General features: G+C 37.9%; 1 protein-coding gene across 12 annotated transcripts in view; it reads left to right on the top strand.

The window, feature by feature from the left end:
- EPB41L2 (erythrocyte membrane protein band 4.1 like 2) overlaps positions 1-23,677 on the top strand; it is a 107,018-nt gene that overhangs the window by 28,045 nt on the left and 55,296 nt on the right. For all 12 annotated transcript variants that reach the window (XM_058834140.1, XM_058834131.1, XM_058834139.1 and 9 more), the window contains 2 exons: positions 21,053-21,528; positions 22,539-22,748. In XM_058834140.1, the coding sequence (XP_058690123.1) occupies positions 21,067-21,528; positions 22,539-22,748 (672 nt within the window). In that variant the 5' untranslated portion in view covers positions 21,053-21,066. The remainder of the gene's footprint in view (positions 1-21,052; positions 21,529-22,538; positions 22,749-23,677) is intronic.

The raw sequence follows: 23,677 nt of genomic DNA, 5'->3' as shown, positions 1-23,677 counted from the left end.
ATTCTGTAGGGGTTAGAACTTGCTGTATCTTTTTTGGCACTGGTGATATCTAGGTTAAAGCTAGGGAGGGTGTGTTATTTATATAGTAGTCATGCTTCTTGTTCATACTGGAAATAAATTTCCTGGCTCACTAAGACCACCTTTGAGTCAAGATTTCAGTCAAAAAATACTCTTACTTCTGCCTAGAATTAGTCTTTTGCCTGCTCGCTGATTATGTCTTTGTAGTTTCACAAGGGTAAGGAATAGAGTTTAATAAGGGAAATGAAATTTGACAGACTTTCTTTACAATGGCTTTGTCTACACTCTTTTTTTTGTATGTTTTCAGAATGTGCTTGCCTTAGGGTCAAAAATGGGACTGCAGCTACTGTTAATGTAGTTAAGTGAATTGGATGAGGTACCAAAAATGCTGCAGCTTGGGGTACCAGCCCCAAAATGTAATGTGTATGTGCCAAACCAGTACACTGAGTTTTAGTTATTCCTGTTTAACTGCTGTTAGTTGCTGAAGTAGTTTGGGTGCATGCAGACACGTACTTGCTGCTTTGAGAGACTGGAGAAAAGCAGCTACGGGAACATACATTTTCTAGCGATTTGTGATTTTAAAAAGGGAAATATGTTGGATAAGAAATGTTTTTCATCAGCACCATTTTTTGTGATATGGTTAGATCAGCAGAAGTATGTTAAGAACTGATACTCGCTAGTAGTTACCAATCTAACAACAAGTTTATGTGCTGATGTGTCCAGAATACCACTGTGATTTGTGATATAGCATCTTCTGTCTTAAGCTGTATGTAGTTTTGTTTGGGAATTAAATGCTGCCTGTTAAGAATTGATGTAAATATAGATATTGGAACACCAAACTTAAATTCAAAGGAGGGATAGCTGAAACATCAGTTGGATATATTTGTACTATTAAACTAGTGCACAGTGAGTTTCTACCACCCCTGGAAAACCTTATGATACATCTTCTTACTCTTCAAAATAGAGTGACAGACTGTTAGTGCCATGGCAGAGCTGTAAAGAACCATTGGAATTTTCTGGTAGGTGTACAAGAGGTTAGGGAATAGGTAAAAGGCCTTGCTGCTTCGTATACAGTAAGTGACCGTATGGATCAACCATACATGTAATTGAGTATCACAACAGCAATGCCAAATAATAGATTACATTACTGCTGAAATAAATCCATTTTAACAACTACTGAACAAAAAGGAATAGAGGTTTTTTGAGAAAAATCCCGAAAATCCCTGCGTTCAGGCATATGCACTCTGGCAGAGCAGTAAGTACTGCCAACCAATTGAAATCAGAGGATGTATTCTTTAAGATAGATAGATAGTTTTATCATCAAATCAGTACAACCCGTGAATTCAGAAATGCTCAGAAATAATGCCCTTCTGCAGACTGTGCTGACCTTTTGACATAAAAGGTTTTTCACCCCCTTATTTATGGACTGGGTCAATGAATACTGTCTACAGGGCAACTGATTTAAGAGTAGAATATGTAACACAGTGGGATACCTGTTCTAGTTGTTTATGAAATATAACTTCTGTTTCAGTACATGGCTAGTTCTAGCTCTGTTTAGAACATTGCTAAAAGTTAGCATTTAACCTTGAGGGCTTTTGTTGCTTTGCCATATACAGAACTTAGGAATCTTGTTACTCTTTTCAGAAAAAACTCTCCATTTATTTATGAAAGAGTAAACTGAATACTTCAGAAGAACTTCACTGATGTCTCAAATAAAAGCTTGAAATGTCTTTAGAAAGTGGCTTTATGAAGTATTGCAGTCCCTTCACTAATGAACTTGAAGTTTTTAACATTTTCAAACTAGTTGTCAGATCTGTTTGAGCATCTATAATTAAAGCAGCCTAAAAGAATTTGTAAAACACAGCAACACAAATTTCTTTACAAAACAGCCTATTTTTTTTTTCCTCTTAAAGTCTTATAAATGTTAGCCTTTTTCATGAACTCAGTTTTTAAATGTTAAAAACTTTTCTTGGATCATTCTCAAAGTGCTCAGAGCTAGAAGAAGAAAAACTTGCTGTAACAGAGCTGCTTAAAATTTGTTTGCATTCCTTTTATTCTTGCTGTGTTTCCTGAAGGGATTAAACACTAAGTAGAAGAAATATTGCACAGCTTCCAAGAAACTTCAGTATTCTTTTTCGGCAGGCCCGTAATGCTAGGAATTAATGAAAAGACAAATGGCATCTTTCCCTCTTACAGTTTTTCTTTTGATAATTGATTTTTGTTCCTGCTGGGTTTATTTTCATTTACTCAAGGATGTATTTATTTTCATATACCAAAGGATTACTAGGGATTAGTTAGAGCCAATTCTCAGAGTAGTGTCATGGTCAAACTCGAGAGAATAAAAAGACTGGGATGTTTCTGCCACCTTTGCAGGAGGTCTGCAAGCAATAAAACCTGCTCCAAGTTGAATAATGAAGAATATATGTTTTTGCTAAAACTTTATTCTTTGAACTGGAAAATGTACTCCTTAAATAAACACAGTCCTCCTTTAAAGGGAAGATGAGGGCTATTCTTTGTCTACCGGGCAGATTGCAGCTCTCCGTATATCTTAACATGTACTGAGATTAACGTAGGCTGTGCAGCACAGCATGCGCTTAAACCCTGGCTCAGATTGAGCAGTCATAAAATGGATTGGTGATTTAGGCTATTCATCCCTGCCATGACAGTTTAAAGGAGGTCGCTGACAACGTCAACAGAGCATACAATCCTTTTCTTCTATGCTGGCTTTGCCTTGCAGTTTTTGTCAGGCAGAATCAGAACTATTTAGGTCTGCCACTTTCATCTCCGTTACTCAGAGGCTCTTCTGGAAGAGATTCCATATGAAAGGAAGTCTGGTGTTCGTTTTTGATACCTGTAATCCCTTCAGTTAGGGAACGCAAAGGTCTTCATGGGCTATGGATCGAAAACATGATCAATCCATGCTTTTCAGAACAAGATACTTTGGGAGATGTGAGCAGAAAAATCTGGTGGTTTATAACATTCTCAGATTTTATTACTGCTTGGTTTAAAGAATATTTCTGTTACTTCCCCAATTATTTGGGATGTTGAAAACGCTCACTGGAATGTATGTTATGTTGCAGAGAAGAAGAAAAACTGAATATCTTCAACCTCCCAGGATATCTTTGTGGTGTGTTGGCTGAACTCATTTCCAGTTGCTTTGGGCTGAAGGAAAATCCCGATACTAGATAATATTAGATAATAGTATGGTTTTCATTAAAAAATTTGATGCAGAAAAGCATTCTTTATTTCTAAGGCCGTTTCATTCATATGATGTATTTGCCTGTGGGTTAATTTGCCATTACTTGAATGGCTTTTAAGTACTGCATTTGAAATATTTTTTTGTTTTGATCAGTTGGCAAATAAGGAGCTTCACCTAATTTTGTGAACAGCTTATTGTTCTTGTTCTTCTGTGGATAAGATTTGAAAGAAAAATCCAGTTTGCATATTAAATTGTTTATAATATTTTTGTTCAGGTGAGGCACTAAACTATCTGGATGTAAGCCAGTCTCTTGACACAGTTCGGCACCCTGGCTTTCTAGCAATAGTGATGGAATTAAGAGTGGAAGACATAGTACTTAATTGATAATCAGGAAGATTCTAAAAAAAGCAAGTAAGATTAAGTGAAGGTACTAGAGGGGAGGGAGAAAAGAGGATGAAAGAGATGGTTATATGTGAAACTAATATGAAGTAAGAAGGGTTTCAGCATGTTACAAATGCTGAAGCCCACACATTGTATCTGAAAACAGCCTTGTTGCTACGTCTTGGCAATTTTAAGGGATCTGTTTCCCATTACAGGATTATGGAACCATGTGCTCCAACATAGTTCTTTCTTCACTGTTTTCATCCAAACGTCTCTTGATTGTATGACTATAAATATATTTAAAAGGCTTAAATATTCATTTTGGCTTTGAGTAACACAAGCTGGTAATACATTTTCAGAATAAGAATTACATAAATAATTTTGTTTAAATATTTTTGGATAGTTTAGCATACTTGCCATTTTATGTGAAGTATTGTATAATATTTTGTATATTTCATGTAATCTTTGTGGGACAAAACCAATTTTTCTTAAACAATTTTAAACTTCTACTTGGAAGTCACACCAAATATGCTGTATTACTTATCTGTCTATCTTAAAAGGAGTGTCTTCAGCTTCATTCTCTATTTCCCTTTTCCAGTAAGTTTAATATTTAAAATTTTTATCTCAAGTGTTACTGTATTCTGTAGACATGTGCAGTCTAAAATTCATTCTCCTTTGTTGAAGAGGACAATGAAACATTGTTTTAATTGGCATGAGAAATGCTGCAGTTACTCTGTGTGGGAAGAAGACTGCATATTCATTTTGCTTCAAGTATTGAATTGTTTCTGTGCAAATGTGGTCATGGTGATTAATGAAGTTTCAGGGAATCATGTGATGACAGCAGTACCTCATAGGCGGAATCTGCCAACACAGAATTCTTCACCTGATGAGGATTTGGTTCATTTTGTACATAAATGTGGTGAAATCTAGTTCTATTGAATTGGAATGTATAGTTAATGTTATCTGTTTCCTCCAGACTTGAATTGGACTTCAGATTTTCATACAGCATGAATTAGCTTGGAATATTCAACATGAAAATGTTGTATCTCTTGATGTGCACAAATTTTAGCTTCTGTGATTAGTTTTCAGTAGAAATTAATCTGGGAATACTTCTTGTTTATAATTTTAAGAAGTAAAAAAAGCCCATTCCATAACTTTTTGTAGGTTTTGTAACTCCCATTTAAACCAGTTCTAACACTACATGTAATGCAATTTTTGTGCTTGTTTAGACAACTTCATAATGTAAATAGATCAAAAAGTCTTGTCTCCACTTTTTCTCTTTCATGTGCAGTTAGGAAGATGGCTTTTGTCTAAGGAAGACTAAACTTCCCCTGTGGACCATCACCACCATATTTTTGGAGAGAAGTGACCTCTGAGTTTCAACTGAAAATAAGTGAAAGGCTATGAATTTGTCTCCTTATCTGGAACAATTAGAAGTACTTGATGTCAGTGTTTAAGAACACTGGCCTTGAGAATTTTTTGTTTTGGTTCTACTACTATCGTAGTGGGCATTTCTTGTATATCACTTTCTCCTCATAGTGCTCAAGTTTGTCTACCTCTAAAATTATTTTTTGCTCAAATCAGAAATACTTCTTTAGATGGGTCAATTTTATAACTGCTGCAAAGCTTCAGATTTATACTTTACACAGGTGTTTGGTCTTGGAGCTCTTCAACAGAAGTTAAATGAGATATAATTTATGATCTGTTTTTAAACCAGAAAGAAGCTTACTCTTTCTGAGTAAGAAAGTTGAATGATGAACCAAATATATAGTTGCATCGTTGCAGCAGCGTGCCTCTAATCTTGACATTGAATGGAACTTAAGGATATGTAGATAAGCCAGAAAAACAGAAGGGAAGTAATCAGATTTCTGTGATTTTATGGATTTGGAGATACGGTAACACAGTTTTTCCAGGAAGTACAACTTTTCACTTAATTCATTAGGCAATCCAAAGCAACCAGTTGCTGCTTAAAAATAAATACAAAAATAATTACGAGTGCAAAGGAAGGAGTACTTTTGTTTAAATCTTACAACAGAGGAGCAAGTCTTGAGACTTGTCACAAAATACATGTACAAAAGTGAAGAAGCTACTCAGGAAGAGCCTTAAAAGTGATGTGCATATAGATGCTGGATCTCCTGCAGACAAGCACTTGAAGGACCAGCGCTTGGAGATCTTGTGGGCTGACCAGTAGCATCTATGATATAGCTTCACCAGTACTGGAATTCTGGTGTCTTCCCACCCTGCCCCCTCTTTGGCCTCACTGTAGCTTTTTGGCTGTTAGACAAATCATGACCTTCTTTCCTGTTTTGTCTTCAGTGTCTGTTTCCTGTTTTTTCCTTCCTTCCCCCACCCCATTTTTTTTCTTTACTCTTGACTTTCTCTCCAGTGGTGACTACTTTTTCATTGCTAGATTGCTTTTACCCATTTCTGTCTTTATAAAGGAAAGAGTGGGAAAGAGTTGAGAGCTATAGCATCAATCCTTCCTTTTAGTGAGTTTTTGTATCCACTTTTTAGTAAATTTATTAAATGTTAATTTTTATGGTATTCATACTCTCTCCCAAAACTCAGGTCTGTCACATGGATGTATTTCTCCCAGCCAGATATATTTTCTAAGTGCTAGAAATTTTCACACAGTTTTGTTGAGGTTCTTATGCTTAGACAGAATTCTGAGACTAGCACACCTCAGACCTCATCCAGACCAGAGCTCCAGTTCTTGATCTCTGACGTTTGATCTTTGAGAACTAATCAAGTATTCCTGATTTGTGAAAGTATGTGATGCCATTTTAAACAGGGCTGTGACTCTTGTCCTTTTGGTTGACATGTGCTCTCTACTGCTTCCACACACAGGAGTATGGTCTTGCCAAAAACCCCAGTTGTTAACCAGTATACCATGGTAAAAAAAAAAAAAAAACAACAAAAACAACAAAACTTAGTTTGTCTGTGCACTTCACCAATTTTCATCTTCTCAGTGCTTTATATTTTAAAGTACTTAGGGATTTAAAAATCTACATAGGACAAGGGAAGTCAATGACTGTGAGCCCAAATATGATTTTGGATTTAACATTAAATGTGTAAGGAGCATACCCATAGAGAACAGCTGGGTAAATATGCTTTCAAGCATTTCTTCAGTCAGCATGTAAAATGATGAGCCCAAAAGCAAGCAAGAAACCCATAAGCCAATGCAGATTGGGTGTGTCACTCAAAGGCTTTTCAGTGCAGAGTTCATAATATCATGCTGTATGTGTTTGTGTTAATAAAATTGTAAGATGATAAATTACAGTCATCTTGGAGCTATGTTTGATTTGGTCTGTTTCAGAGTTTTGAAACTTTTCTGCATGTATGGAATAACACTGAAAGTACAGCCCAAGAAGGCAGAATAATGCCTCTACTTGGCCTGAAAGCTTACTGTGACAACACACCATCCCCATTTGTATGTGATCATTAAAAAGCTTTTCTGCAATGGGTGAGGCTGCTTTGGTGAACTGCAGTTTGTGATGTATATTCTTATATTTATATGGAAGTGTAATTTTATTTGTGGTTTGGCAGGACAACATTCTTTCTTCCTTGTCTACAGGACAGTTCTAAATAATCCTCCCCACCTTGTTCTTGGTGTTCACAAATGAATTATTCTTTTAAATCTTCGTTATCTATTGCCATTCCCTAACTCTCCAAAGAAAACTTTGTTTAAATAGTTACTCCCTTGGGTCTTTCATTCATATCCTGTTATCTGTTTTATATTACACTCTTTTATGCTGGGAATGTCCTTCCAAAAAGCACAAAACAGCTAAAGCACTTAGATGACTAATAAACATATTAAGTGCTGAAGTCCAGGGACAAAACCAGCATTATTAGCATTGTCTTTTGCCTTTTTTCTTCGTTAAACTTGTTTCTGACATCTAGATTCAGAAATGAACTAAGCTCCTTTCACTTTGTCTTGCCCATAGATATTGCTGTGTTGTTAGTTGTGAAGCCACTGCCATGAAAAGTGGAAAACTTTTATAAAGTTGCTCATGTTTTCACTCTTCTAATCAAATACCAGCATTCAGAAGAGCCCAAGGGAGTGATGAAATTTTGGCTGCCAGTTTTATTTGCTCAGCTAAGAGGCATCTCTACTGCTTTTTGTTGCTTGGGATTATCAGAGCGAACTCCCACAGGAGCAATAGATCCATACATTTTAGAAGAGCAGTGTTATCTCTAGTTTCAGTACTTATCTATTCAGCAAACAAATGTAGGTAATAGTTTACAGTGTTGTGCTTTACATATATCATTTGACGTGCATTATAATTATTTTGAGTAGGTGGGAAACACTGAGCAAATTGGCCCTGCTCTTTCAAGGGAATATTTCTGTTCCAGTAGCACATGAAAGACTCAGTTAGCTTGTGCTAGCTGCAAACATAAAAACTAAAGTACCAAAACACCCTTTCAGGTGGCTAACCTCTGAGGTTTGGGGAATATTGGATAGCTTTTATTCATTGCAGCAGGAAGTGAGAATTATCCTGGTTTTAACTGTTGTACTTTTAATTTGTGGTAGTTGTTTTTGGTTTGGTTTGGGATATTTTTTTGTAAATTGTTATACAATTAATAGCCTGGGTTTGCTTTCTTGCATGAGCATCAAGCTCTCCACATTCTTCAGCAGATGATTCACGTACTGGTAACAACTTAGCCGGCAAAGACACAGCTGCAGCTTTCCAGCAGAAGTCCAAAAATACTTAACCATATACCTTGAGACATTGCGCTTACTGAAAATTTGGACTAAGCTTGTTTAAGATGAGTTGGCAGGGATGTCATTTAATCAAGTATTTGAAACTGAATTTATTATTGGTGGAAAGCATAGCCGTATCAAATTTCTGTATCACAACTTGAATCCTGATTCAGGAAGACACTAAAAAAAGAATAGTGGCAGGAGATGATTCTCCTGTCACCTGCATAAAAGGCTTTATAATATTATTGTCACTTTTTCTGTTTCCCTCAGTAATGGCAAGCATCTACCATTAGTGTTCAAGTGGCTTGCCTAAGAGAACTGTGCCCTCTGTGGTGCTTATATTTGGCAATAGGAAAAATGAAATGCCCTTTAAAGTGGAAATATAGAACTGATGTTGCTGCCAAAGAAGTCACTTTTGTGGTTATGTTTAGACCCTAAAGCTTTATAAACATTTGTTGATTGAACTCTGGTCTTGTTTTGCCAGAGCAAACTGTCTTAATGCATTTGTCAGTTGTGTTTTGGCTATGGTTCCTAAGTTGGACGAGCTGAAAGAAAAAGCTAGCAGGCATTTTGAATGTGATCTCAGTAGTGTCCACATCTGTATGACATTCAGCCTTGATGTGCTTGTGAAAAAAATTTAATGGTTGCATCTGCTTATTAAAATTACTTTTAAATGTGTGTATTGGTCTCTCACTACTGAAAGCACAGACTAGTTGCTTCTCTTTTTTTTTTGGTCCTGACATTGAATCCTGGTGTTGGAGAGATTTCTCTTTTTGCATGCTGTTGTACACTTCCTGAACATGTGAGAGGGTAATAATTCTCTATATGACTTCCACTGAAGAGGAAATGGATACTTGTCAAAACAATGATGTGCATCTAGAATTCCACCATTCAGGAACTTAATTATGCTGGGGCCCTCCAGTGTGCAGTACAAAAAATTCTCAGGTACTAGTACATTATTTTTCAGCAAGTTGGCAAGTGTTTTGATTAACTATGTTATTGTGAGTGCCTTGTAAGCATACTGCATGCAAGAGAGAATGTGATGTTTTTAATCTTGCCAATACGTTATAAATAGAAAGATAGCTGGAAATGGAATTTTTTTATTGTGGCATCTACAATTCAATCATCTCCAAATCAGAACAAGGCAAATAATTTACAGAACCCAAATGGGGTTGTCACTGTCCACCCCCACCCCCCCACAGCTTCTTTATTAAGAACTGGAAAAATTTAAATGTTTGCCTGTGCTTCGGTGGAATTGTATGACTGTCATAGAACCAGCCACTTGGCAAGGTGGGATAGAGTGGGAAGGATAGGAATGGAGATCAGAGGGACAGCATTGCTTGGAACAAATGAATACTTACTGCTGGTTTTAATCTTTTAAAATTGTGGTTATCATGAGGGTTTAATGTGAGCAGCCAAAACCCACTGTAAACTTGCAAAGTTGATTTTAAAAACAGGGCAGAGATTTTTCTCAAAATCTGTGTTGTTCTTAGTTTGTTGGACAGATAACAGGAAAACAGAGCTGTCTCTTGACCCATGTTCATTTTCTGTCTGCTGGAATGAATTTGGAACTAAATCCCGTTTTTCCACTTGAGCATGTACTTCTCTAGCAGTGTCAGGGCCTGGGTGGGGTCACTTGTTCAATACAGCTTTTCAAAATGACTGTTGGATTCTCATCAGATTACAACATTTTTTTCAGCGCTGGGGAAGAGCATGAAGCTATCTTGACAAACAGATTTTATTTGTGTATATGTACTCTGGCAAAGACAAAGTTCTTGATTCAAATTGATTTGCTGTTTGAGACTTATTTTTTGCCTTGATATAGCAGCATATTTGTAGATTGAAAATACAGAAGGAACAGATTTCTGTTATTTCTGGGTATGGCAGAGATTGCACCAAGAGAGCTGCAGGATGTATATTTGCTGAAATGTGACCTCGATTTCCAATATGGGCATTGCAGCTTGGCTACGTGTGATATTTATGTTCTGATTTTCTTGAAAGCCTTGGGGTTCAATTTTACATGTTCTACGGCTGCTGTTACAAAGATAATGCAGTATTCAGTGAATTTCATCTAGTTTGGGAAACAGCACTTTCCAACATCATTTTCTATGTTTTATTACACATTTTTAGACTGCTGCATAGTGTCAGGAGATAAATTTTAACAAAATAGCTTTTAAAGAATTCTCACTGGTTTTTGTGTCTTGTAGTATTATCTTTCCTTTCTGGAGTTTTCCTTCAACTGACTTATCCATTAAAACTAAACCTTTAAAGTAGTATATGGATTTCAGTAACCAAGTTATTTACCAGGCAAAATGGAGATGGCCTCCAGCAGGTGTTTTATGAAAAGCTGAGGCACTTGGGTGATAAGTATGTGTTGTGCTGCTTTAACAGGAAAAAGGATTTTGAGAAATAGTAATTTTCCAAACAAAGAAGTCTAGAGTTGAGGTAACAAAGAGTTGAGGTGACTTCCCCAGAGTTGCTTTACAGAAATTTGTCAGCCCAATAGTTTTATTGTGAAAATATTCTATCTAAACTTTACTTCCGACTAAACTTTAATTTTTTGTCACATTCACTTTGCTGTCTGTAGCCTTGATTTTTTTTCTTTGTCTTCACAGCAGTCTTCAGAATTACACCAGTACTTGTCTTACGTTGTTGTTTCAGAACTACTTTATAAATTCTCACCAGCCGATGAGGGAACTTGACAGTGCTTTTATGATGAGTTGTCTGTGTTCTGTGCATTGCAATGAATGGTTACACAACTACAATAATTTTCTCACAGTATAAAAATGAGTTCTAGAAACTTCAATATTTAAATAAGGACAAGAACATGTTTGGAAGGGAAATATTACGTTTGCATGTTATCAAGTGTATGATGACATGGATATAAACGTGAAGGCTAATAAAATACCTGTTATTTTTAATAGTGATTTCATTATCTAGATGAAAGGATGCTTATAAGTACAGTTTCTATTGGCTCAGGGGCTGCTAGTCACTGTGACATGACTGTAATTCCCTGGCAACTAGATTTGATAGGCATGAGATTCTTTGGGAGGACACCATTGTTTTTCATTTCTACTCTTGGAGACAAGCTTCAATATGTGTATGTATTTGGACACATATGTGTTCATGTACACATGTAACTAATTTATGCTGTCATGGAGTCATGATGCACTGTCTGGCTCTGAAGTTGTATTTTTTAAAATAGGTTATGTTAATAATTCTATGAAAGCATTCCATCACTTGTTGTAAACTGGGAATTACACTTGAAATTGGAGTGTTGTTGCTGTTTAAAATTTGACCTTTGAAATGTGCTACTGACTTTCAGAACTATTATGGCACCATCTGCTGACCAATACACAGACTGGCAATGTCAGTTTGCTCACCTGGTTACCTCCTTGAGAATAAGCTCCCAGTTTAGGAGGAAGCCTAAGCACAGTCATGACGAGAAAGGGCAATTCTTTTATGAGCTTACATTTGGGAAATTATTTTACTTGGAGATATTATTATAAAGACTCAAGTCTGAATCAATACAGATTTGGTTGTCTACTCACCTGAATCACTGCATAAGCTTCTTCCATGAACTGTGAAGCTTTAAAAGAAAGAATATGGGTTTTTTTGGGCTATATATGGTGTAGGATTGTTCTTGGTAGTCTGGTTTTCAATGTGTTACCTTCTAAGCCTGCAGTGAAGAGCCATGACAGTGAGAGATCTGTCCAGGCCCCAGCTCTGGTGGTCTTGTTGCAGCCTGAGAAACCAATGGACTCTGACAGGATTCTGCCCTGTGGCTACTACAGAGACTCACTGAAAAGCTGAGTCTGCAGTCTGTCTCTTCAGCCTCTGCTGTTAACCTTGATTTTTGTGGACAGTGTTCTTTGGGGAAGGAGCAGACTGGAACAGTCTTTGTCATGTTCAATGTGTAAAGGCGTAGGTTCAGATTCAATTGCTAGAGATCTCTTTGATTAATAATTTAAAAACAGGTAATTGGATTTTATATGTATAAAACATGTACCCAGTTCCTCTGCTTTTTCTGTTGTAGCTTTTTTGTCATACTCACTAGCTTGCTCAACTTGATCTTTGACTTTTGTATGATCTATTTTGTTTTAGGAATATGCTTAGAATCCAAATTATTAGATTCTGCTTTCAAAGTATGTTTGTATTTATAAACACTTCTGTGTATTTATACATCCAGAGAAGAATACATGTTCCTGTGGGAGAACTGGGGTGTGTTTGGGTTGATATATGACTGCAGAACAATGTTTAATTGGGATGATGTAAATGTTGCAGATTGATCTAAGCCAACTGTGTGGTGTAAATGTTGCAGATTGATCTAAGCCAACTTTATAGATGTCTTTGCTCTCTTAACTATCTTAAAATTGAGAACTTCATTGTTTAGTATAATTTATTCCTTGGTGTTCAGAGCACTCCATATCTTGCAAGAGGACTTTAAACTAGGTTTGAAAGGGGAAGGGGATACAGCTGGGCTGTCTAGAAGCAGGCCCAAGGGTGGAAAGCCTGAGAGGTGAAATCAGTAGCCCAGCTGAGGTGCATGTACATCAATGCATGCAGCATGGGTAACAGACAAGAAGAGCTGGAGGTCATAGTATAACAGCAAAGCTGTGATACAGTCACCATCATGGAAACGTGGTGGGATGACTCACATAGATGGAGCACTGCACTGGATGGCTACAAGCTCTTCAGAAGAGACAGGAAAGGGGAAGAGGTGGAGGGGTGGCCCTTTATATTAGGGAGGCTTTTGATGCCATAGGTATTGAAACTAATGATGATGAAGTTGAATGCCTGTGGGTAAGACCTAAGGGGAAGGCAGACAAGGCTGAAATCCCGCTGGGAGTCTGTTATCGTCCACACAACCAGGAAGAGGAGATGGACAACTTATTCTATAAGCAGCTGGAGAATGTTTCAGGATCACCAGCCGTTGTTCTTGTAGGTGACTTTAACCTGCCAGACATCTGTTGGGAACTTAATGCAGCAGAAAAGAGACCATCCAGGGAGTTCTTAGTGTGTGGAGGACAGCTTTTTGTCACAGCTGGTGGGTGAGCCCACCAGGGGAGGGACTATGTTAGACCTGTTGTTTGCAAATAGAGATGGGCTGGTGGGAGATGTGGTGGTTGGAGGCCACTTGGGCCACAGTGATCATGAAATCATAGTTCTCAATATTTGATGAAATCAAGAGGAACACCAATAACAATTTTACACTGGACTTGTGGAGGGCGGACTTTGGCTGTTTAGGAGACTTATTCAGAGAGTTCCTTGGGAAGCAGCTCTTAAAAACAGGGGAGTTCAGGAAAGGTGGCCATGCTTCAAAACAGATCTCGAGGGCACAGGAACAGACTGTCCCTGTGTGCCAAAAGGCAAGTTGACAAGGTAAACGTCCAGCCTGGATGGGCAAGGAGGTGTTGGAGGAAATTAGGAATGAAAAGAGGATGGGTCATCTTTGGAAGGAGGGTCAGGTCTCTCAGGAAGTATTTAAGGGGGTTGCTAGAGGATGTAGGAAAAAAATGAGCGAGGCCAAAGCTCAGTTTGAACTTAAAATGGCTACTTCTGTTAAGGATAATAAATGTTTTTACAAATATATTAATGGCAAAAGGAAAAGTAAGACCAGCCTTTGTTCTCTACTGGATGCAGGAGGGAACTTAGTAACTGCAGATGAGGAGAAGGCAGAAGTGCTCAATGCCTTCTTTGCCTCAGTCTTTAGTGGGAAAACAACTTGCCTTCAGAACAACTGTCCTCTAGGTTGGTTGATGGTGTCAGGGAGCAGAATGGTCCCCCTGCTATCCAGGAGGAGGCAGTCAGAGAACTGCTGAGCCACTTGGATATTCATAAATCCATGGGACCAGATGGCATCTATCCCAAGGGGATGAGGGAGCTGGCAGAGGAGCTTGTAAAGCCACTCTCCATCATTTACCAAGAGTCCTGGCTCACTGGGGAGGTTCCAGATGACTGGAAGCTGGCCAATGTGACACCCATTCACAAAAAGGGTGGGAAGGAGGATCCTGGTAATTATAGACCAGTTAATCTGACCTCAGTACCTGGTAAAGTAATGGAGCAGTTTACACTGAGTGTCATCACACAGCACACACAGGATGGCCAGGGGATCAGACCCAGCCAGCATGGGTTTAGGAGGGGTAGGTGATGTTTGACCAACCTGATCCTTTTATGACCAGTGACCTGCCTGGTGGATGTGGGAAGGGCTGTGGATGTTGTCTGTTTGGACTTCAGCAAGACCTTTGACATTGTCTCCCTCAGCATTCCCTGGAAAAGCTGCAGCCCAGGCTTGGACAGGAGCACTCTGGGCTGGGTTAGGAACTGGCTGGATGGCCGGGCCCAGGGAGTGGTGGTGAATGGTGCTGCATCCAGCTGGGGGCTGGGCACCAGTGGTGTCCCTCAGGGGTCTGTGCTGGGGCCAGGTCTGTTCAATATTTTTATTGATGACATGGATGAGGGTATTGAGTCTTTCATTAGTAAATTTGCAGATGACACTAAGCTGGGAGCATGTGCTGATCTGTTGGAAGGTAGGAGGGCTCTGCAGAGAGACCTGGAACTGTTGGGTGGATGGATGGAATCCATTGGGATGAAGTTTCATAGGTCCAAGTGCTGAGTCCTGCATTTTGGCCACAATAACCCCCTGCAATGTCACAGGCTGGGGATGGTGTGGCTGGACAGTGCCCAGGCAGAAAGGGACCTGGGGGTGCTGGTGACAGCAGCTGGACATGAGCCAGCAGAGTGCCCTGGGGGCCAAGAAGGCCAATGGCCCCTGGCCTGTGTCAGGAATGGTGTGGCCAGCAGGAGCAGGGAGGTCATTCTCCCCCTGCACTGGGCACTGGTGAGGCCACACCTGGAGTGCTGTGTCCAGTTCTGGGCCCTCAGTTTGGGAAGGACATTGAGACCCTTGAGCGTGTCCAGAGGAGGCAACGAGGCTGGTGAGGGGCCTGGAACACAAACCCTGTGAGGAACGGCTGAGGGAGCTGGGGTTGTTTAGCCTGGAGAAAAGGAGACTCAGAGGTGACCTCATCACTCTCTACAACTCCCTGAAAGGTGGCTGTGGTCAGGTGGGGTCGGTCTCTTTCTCCAGGCAGGAACTGACAGAATGAGAGGACACAGTCTGAAGCTGTGCCAAGGGAAATACAAGTTGGATATTAGGAAGAAGTTTTTAGGGAAAGGGTGATGAAGTACTGGAATGGTCTGGCCAGGGAGGTGGTGGAGTCACCATCCCTGGATGTGTTTAAAAACAGACTGAATATGGCACTCAGTGCCATGGTTTAGTTGAGGTGTTAGGGCATGGATTGGACTTGATGGTCTTGGATGTCTCTTCCAACCTAGGGATTCTGTGATTCTGTGAATTTTCAGTTGTAGTAATCTATTTAAATAATGACTAAAAGGAGACACTAGATTTAGTTTTTGCTTTGTCTGCTAATAGAACGTGTATAGGTTATATTGTCACCTTCAGCAAAACGATGCTACACAGAATCATGGTATACTATGAGTTTTCTTGTGAACCAGTGATAAAATACAAGTCTTAAAGTCTGCAGAAATCCAAAATAAAGTTATTTAGTACTTTCAGCCAAATTTGAAGTATAAATTACTGTACTCTACAGAAAATAACTGATTTATGTTTTTGAAAAAATCTGGTTGTAGTACCAGCTTCCTCAGATCTTACCTAGTTTTTAAGCCAGATTCTTTTGCAATCTAAATCCTGTTCCTGAACTTACTTTATAGCTTTTATATCAACCAGTCCTAAGTGTTGAAAGCAGCAAGCATGAATGATGTGTCCTAACCAACTGTGAAATGCAGATCAGGCTTCTGCTGCCTTCAGATCAATAACATGACAAGAAATAAACAACTTCATTTGGGAGCTTTTTTTTGCTTTGTTTTAGGCAGCTGAAATACACCTGACCTTGTTTCAGATTTTCATGTATATTTTTGAGATGTTAGAAGTTTTCTTTGATATCTTTCTGGATTTTTTTTATGTGTAGCCGATGTGAAATAGATATTTGGAATATTTATGAAGTTAGTGATTTAAAAAATAAATTATTAATACTATGGTGTCCAGAAAATTACATGACTTGCACAGACACACATTGGCTTTTAGTGCACTGAGCTGTAATTTATTTCTGTAGACGTAGGTTGATTTTTTTTCCTTTTGCTTCCATGATATGATGGTTTCTCTGTGAATCCTAGTAGACTGATGGAGATGCAACTATCAAAGCGATTTTTATTTCTTGAGTTTGCTATGAATTTCAGTGACAAACTGAAAAAAAAAAGAAACAAGTTTAGGATTGCATTTTCTACTTTTATATACTTAGAAAATAAGTAAAATGAGATCCAGAAATGTATGGAAAAAGATCTGAATTTGTTCCTCTGTGCTGATAAATAAGAAATGCTCTAACAGAAGCAGCGAATTAAAGTATGCATCACCAAAGAATACTTCAGTTCACTGCAGCTGGTTTTAATATTGTCTTTAAGCTATATTACTTTCTTTTCCTCTCTTTTTTTTTTTTTAATTTTTTAAACTTCATGCTGTGTCTTGTTTCTAGTTTATCTATGGTGGCAGGAATCCTTTTGGTCATAAAATTACATTTCAAGAATTTATGCTAGAAACTGGAAGCAAGTTTTCAACCAGCTGACCAATCTACATCCCAGAGAGTGTAAGGAAAGAGTGTAGCATCCCTTTCTGCTTTCAGCTGTGAACTCCGGCCAGTACTGTTTCTTCTCTGTGTAATAAATAGAGGAAGGGGTGAATGGAGGGGAGTGAGAATATCTGTTGTCTTCAGTTGCTTCCTGGTCAGCATCCTTGCTTGGGGAAGCTGGTGGAGTTATAAATGGGGCAGATCATCTGCTTCCTGTAAAAGTGCAATCTGTTTTAACAAACTCACCTTCTCATCAGAAGCCGTGAAGTGTTTTACAGCACTTTTTGCCATCCCACCCCCACCTTCATCCTTACAGTGTAGGTTGTCATTCAGTCGGCATGAGCCAAGTTTTCTGGAGGGTTACAAAAGATACAGCTGTTACCACTGTGGTTTAATGTCCATAGGCTGAATGGCAATTGCAATATCTAAGATTTTTCTTTCTAGTTCAGACATGGTAATCCTTTATTTGAGCATCACTCCAAAATTCCTTCTCTTTAGTCTACTCTTGCTGCAGTGTTGTTATTCTCTGCAATGTTGTCATTCTTCTTCTTCATTCAAATGAAGCACAGATTTAATGTTACCTTGCAATACAAAAAAGGTGAGAGAAGGAGAACCCTATCCTGCTACAGTTGTTACAGAACATACAAAAGATGATAGGGTCAAAAATATGTAGTGTGCTCATGCTATAGTAGTAAGAATAAATGAGAGTTTACTTGAAGACAGGAAAGCAAGAAAACATACAGTTGAAGTTGGAAATTCTAAATTTTCAATCTGATTTATTTCTTCCCAATATAACTTGAGACAAATGCTGTTGCTTGTTTCCATTTGCTTTCTGGCACACTGTTGGCTGTTAGGCCAGAGCCGTGTGAGATCATGTGAGGTCTTCCATACCAAGACAGGAGGGAATCAGGAAAAAGCCACTTTGAGAAAACCTGGTTTCTTGATTGCTTGACTGTAGTGAAGGTAACACCTGAGGCTTTAAAATCTGCAGTCGACTGATGGCAGAGCCTCCAGTGTTTTGTCCCTCTGAATCTCTTGTTTTTTCTGTGAACTACAAAACTGGAGGATCTGGCAGAGCTTTGAGATAGGGAGTGTAACACATATTCTGTGTTTCTCAAGGGATAGCTAATATTTGTAACAACATGGAACTCTGGAAAAAAGAAATGTATCAAGCTAATGTGGTAGAGAAGGTAGGTGTTTAGGAATACTATTACTTACACTCTTGGTGAGTACCCTTGTTTAGTTAACTCATCCATTTCTTCGCAGTTAATTCAGACTGCTGGGAGTATAAAGAAATATACAGGCTCAGCAGAGATATGTGCTTCCTTTTGTAGGGTTCTCTTGTCTGTTCCTCTTCTTTCCCTCTCCTCTCCCTGCCCCAAAAAGCACTGAAGTTACAAGCTTATAGGAAATTGATCTCATGAAAGAAATCCCTCCTGCTGTGTGCATCAAATAAAGGCATTAAGTGAACATGGACAGATCTCTTCAGACAGGGGCTGTAACAAGTTTCCCTTGCTTCTGCAGTGTAAAGCCAAGTTCTCCTGGTAACTATGATTATGAAAACCGGGGCACTTGGAGATGCAAAAACTTTCTTCTTTCACACTGAGGAAGTTTGTACCACCCACTGCTATTCTGTCTAAATTTAATCTGTTAAGATGTGTGACTTGGTATCCTCAGTTTCTTTTATTGTTAGAACAATATCATAGGGATGTGTTTACAGGGTGACTTATTTTGCTTTGTTCTAAGGAATTTTCTGGAAATGTCTCATTTTCAATTGTATAATCAAATTGTGATATTAATTTTGAGAGTGGCGTATAATGATTTTTTTATTAGTTTGTACATGTGTTTCATGCATTTCTGCATATTTTGAAAAGTAAAACAAGTGCAGGAAATATAGTGGCTTCCCTATAACTTCTTTGAAGATTTGTATATCAAGTGTTATAAAATTGTTTTAGCTACTTTCTGAGAAAAAATTGGTTCTTTCTTAGAGAGGTATGAAAAAAAAATCACCATCTCTGTTAATTATGAAACCTCCCTTATGAATTTATTAAGCAGTGTGGATTGGTACTTTCTGATCAGCAGGACTTTCAGTTTTTCTCAGGGAAAGCTGAGTTTGGTTTTCTAGATATTGTTCATTTTTTATTTTGATAATGAAGTTTTACATTTTTATGTTAATAAGATACCATTCCATTTGAAAAAAAAACAGGCATTTCTGTGTAAGATACAAATGTAATAGCAAAATATAATTTAATTAGTAGCAGCTTGAAAGCTAGTATACTAATATATGGCTTTAAATAACAAAATCTCAACGGTGAGGTGGAAACCTGCCTTTCAGAGGCCAATTACTTCTGAGATAAATAGTACTTACGTGTTTCATACTCTATCACAACAAGCTTTGTTAGTAGTATTGATACTTGAAGGGTTTTTTAAAAAGTGGTAGAAATGGCTGCATAACTGTAATATTCAAGCTTGAAATGTATTCAGAAGTCTCTAGTGTAGCAGTAAAGGTACTAACTTTTAATTTAATTCCCCATTGGGGAATGCTTTGATTTTAGATAATGAAGTGTTAAATAATGAACAAAAATCCCACACACACCATGCAGCTACTTTGGGCTCAGGATGCTTAATGTGAATTTTCCTGTAGATAGTTCAAGGCTCCTATGTCTAGGCTTCTTAGTAAGATAACTGTCAAGATGGTATTCTCTTTGGCTCAGTATTGCTCACCTCTTTGGCCAGAATGGCTTCTCTTGTAAATTTAGGTCTCTATTAGCTTCCTTTTTTCATTTTTTCATGTTAGGGAATGGTTTAGTTTAACCACTTCTGACTGCCTATGGATGTGCTTTGGAAACTTGGTGGCAAAGTGGTGCTGCTGCCTTGTGATCTAAACTAGTTCTCAATTGGCTTCAAGTGCAGTTTAAAGGGGCTGTGCAAGTTAATTGCATCAAGCCTAAGCCAGATAACCTTCTTGGCTGTTCTTGGGCAAGGGTGGGAGCAGTTGAGTTCAGCAAGAGTCCTGAACCTAAGAGCCTCCTGCCTCTAATAGCATGCAGTGAAGATAATCATAATGGATAAGGTTCCCATGTTAAAAATATATAAATGTGATTGTAACTAACCTGCTAAACTTTAGGCCAGAAAAACAGACCATCAATTTAATTGTTTTCAGAAGATTGTAAATAAATACCAGTGACGAATAATGAAATCTAACCATTTTAAATTTTTGTTGGTCCCTTGTATGCTTATCTTTGTTGGCTCACTTCAATATATTGGAAAAAAATAGTTCTACTATATTTTTAAAGCAATGCAGCACAATATAGTGCCACACAGATAACATTTTCTTATTTTAGTTAATATTTTTTCAATAAATACCAGTAATAGTAAGTGGAAAGGTTATTATTGCATATCCTGTTGTTAGAGTATTATGATTTCTCTTTAATTTCACTGAAGGAAAGTAAGCAGAAGTGATGAGAGTATAAGAGTTGTATATGATTTTATGTTGATTGGCATGAACTTCTTATTAAGAACCCAGTCTTAATTAAAAATGTATGCTCTCCAGCATTATTAGTAATTTCAACAATATCACTGATTTATAATTTGCCAATTTTTACTCACCATCATGCTCACCTTCCTTTTATCATATTCTTTGGTAATCTTGCTATTTCACTTCCAATTTATTTTAAGTTGGTGTCGCCAAACAGTAGGGGGGTTGTATCTACCAGTTTTACTAGAGAAGGTGGGTGCTCTTCTGAAAATTCATTTTCTGTAGCTGTCAAAGAGCTCAGTAGAAAGAGAATTAAAATTACTTCTGAAATAATATTGGCCAATAACTTGGCCAATAATTAGAAGTTGTTTATAATAAAAAACAAATGCCTTTCAGTGAGCACACAAAATTTTATCAATGAGACGGAAACCGTACATTGTTTTATCTGCAGAGCACTAAGTTGTAGCTCACTGGTCTTGTGAACTCAAAATTTGAGAAGTATTTCTTTAACCCTAGTAAGTTTAATAATATATAGGAGTTTATGAATTACTACAAATTACTGCAAATGATTAGTCAATAAAAGTAGTGATGCTATGTAACAAAACTATTTTTATTGTTGCTTCTTTTAGTGTCAGTTGTGATAATGACAACTGAAGTTGGTTCAGAGACTGAAGTAAAGAAAGATTCTGAGCAGTTGGGAGCAGACAAAGCCAAGGACAAGCCTGAAGAAGCATCAGAGACTCCAGGAGATCAAAAGTCCAGGGAAACATTCTCTGGAGAAGCTCAAGATTCTTCTGATCCAGCACCAACTAGCCAAAGCAGTCCAAGTAGCCAGAAGAAGGAAAAACCTTCACCTGAAAGCAAGGGTATTTCTCGTTTCCTTCCCCCTTGGCTTAAGAAACAGAAGTCATACACCTTGGCAGAGCCCAAAGATGAGCCCAAGAAAAAGACCACAGGGGAAGAGCAAGTAGTTGAAGAAAGTGAAAGCCAGGCACTAGAGGGGGTGGCTCAGCCAAGAAAGAGCTTGGAAGAAGCAGCTGAAAACCAGCAGAATGCTAAAGCAGATGACAAAGAAAAGCGCTCCATCAGTAGTGCTGAAATACAGGTATGTGTAGGGGAGGCTCATAGATACTTTGGAGTAATTTTAATACAACCTGATTAATGGATTATGTAATTCATGTAATGCTTTGTTAGGCTCAGAAAAAATTCCAGTTGCTAGGTTCTAGTCCTGCTTTTTGTCAAGTTGCATGTCAGTTCTTAACATTCAAACTTTATATTCTAGGATGGTGAAGGCACATTGAGAGTGTTTTTTATCAGGAGGGGCTGAGACAGTTGACTCTGGTCAGCCTGGGGAAGAGAAGGAGCAAGGGGAATCTAATCAGTGTGTATTAATACCTGAATGGAAGGAGTGCAGAGAAGCCAGACCCTTCTCAGTGGAATACAGTTAGATGACAAAAGGCAAGGAACCCAAATTAAACCCATGAAATTACATTTCAAATAACAAGAAAATCTTTTTTACTCTGATGGTGATAGGACCTTTCCTTGGCAAGGAATGTAGCCAGGTGGTGGTGGTGGTGCAGATTATAGGCCTCCCAGGGTGGTAAAGGGGTGAGTCAGACATTGAAACAGGTTGATCAGATATACTGTGGAGTCTTCCCCTATGAAAATATCCAAAACACAACTGGATATGGTCCTGGACAAATTGCTCTGTGTGGCCCTAGGGGGACTTGGGACTAGATCTCAAGAGATCCCTTCCAACCTCAACCATTCTGTGATTCTGTATCACTTGGCTCTCATAAGCACTGGGGTTTAGTTTAGTATAATTCCTGGATCTTCTTAATAAATTTGTTTCTCTTTGGAGGAAAGGCAATAACTTCATACTAAAAAAAAAAAACAATCATCATTTCAAGGAAAGGGAAAAAAAGGCGCCTTCTCTGGTTTGAGAGCAAGAATATCTGATCCCTAAAAGAAGATGTTAATGGTTATGCTGGTTATTGTGTTTCCAGTATGTGCATAACTATAACAAATGGTTGCTCTCTTATTTATTAGTAGCTTATAAAAGGAATGAACCGGTTAAAAATATCCTCTGTCCTGAGTTTAACTGTATTTTTATAGCCTTCCAAAGAAGATGGTAAAGAAACAGAAGTAGAGGAAGTTGCAGAGAAAAAGGAAGAAAAAGAAGAAAAAGAAAAAAGGGAGACAAAAGAAGTGCAGACAGCTGAAATTAAAATAGATAACATTCCTCAGAAGTCTCCAAAGAAAATCAAAACTGTGCAGTGTAAGGTGATGCTTCTGGATGGCACGGAATACAGCTGTGACCTAGAGGTAAGGTATCAAGTCATTATATAAAGAGCTTTTTCTATAGGGAAAACTGGCTTTCATTGTACTGAGTGTTTAACACTATTGCTAGAAGTCAGTTAACATTTCAGTTTAAAATTCCATCTTTAAAACCATATCAGTTTATTCTTAAAAATGCCCTCTGTGGTACACTAGCTGATTATTTGACAGCTCAAACTTGATTATTTTTCTAAAATATTAAGGTTTTCCTGAAGGTAGTGTGACATGTGCTGATGAAGTTTTCTTGAGTTCATTAATGTCTTTTTAATTAGGTAGTAACTCTGGAGTAGTAGTTGGTTTGGGATTTTTTCTCCCACATAAATCAGGATATTTAAGTCTGGACGGTATCTTTATTTTAATTAAAAGCTACGTGATCTTTATCTTCTGGGGCTTTTTCCCCATCCTAAAATGAGACTTAAATGAACTGGTGACTTATCACAGATCTAAGAATATACCATTTTGTATTTACAACTACAGTATTTTAAGTCTGTCAAGATTCAGCTAAGTCATTTGACAAGAAATAAGTTTTCTCATTATTTACAGTGAGTTTCCTGTAGGAACAATAGTAAAATTAATTTCAGAGGGGAAAAAAGTGGTGAAGAAACAATTTGGTTTATATATTCATTTGAATTACTTATAGGACATGAGGAGTGCTGACTGCAATTTTATGGATGAATTCATGTTCTTAAGTACATGTAGAGTTTTTTATGCTCTACTATTATATCAAAATACTTTAAGTCTCAGAAAGCTATATCAACTGATAAATTAAATTTCAGTTTGTGCTTTCTGCAAAAGGTCCTAGTAGATTTCTGATGCTCTTTTTTAGTCTTCCTTCAATAGTGTTTGGGTAAATGTCGGTTTATTTCTGCTTTTACAAAGTTACTGAAATGATACAAGAATTAAAAAGCAAAGAAACA

This window comes from Poecile atricapillus, chromosome 3, assembly GCF_030490865.1.
Source record: "Poecile atricapillus isolate bPoeAtr1 chromosome 3, bPoeAtr1.hap1, whole genome shotgun sequence".
NCBI lineage: Eukaryota > Metazoa > Chordata > Aves > Passeriformes > Paridae > Poecile > Poecile atricapillus.
The sequence above is the reverse complement of the archived record's forward strand: the minus strand, read 5'-3'. Positions and strand labels throughout refer to the sequence as shown.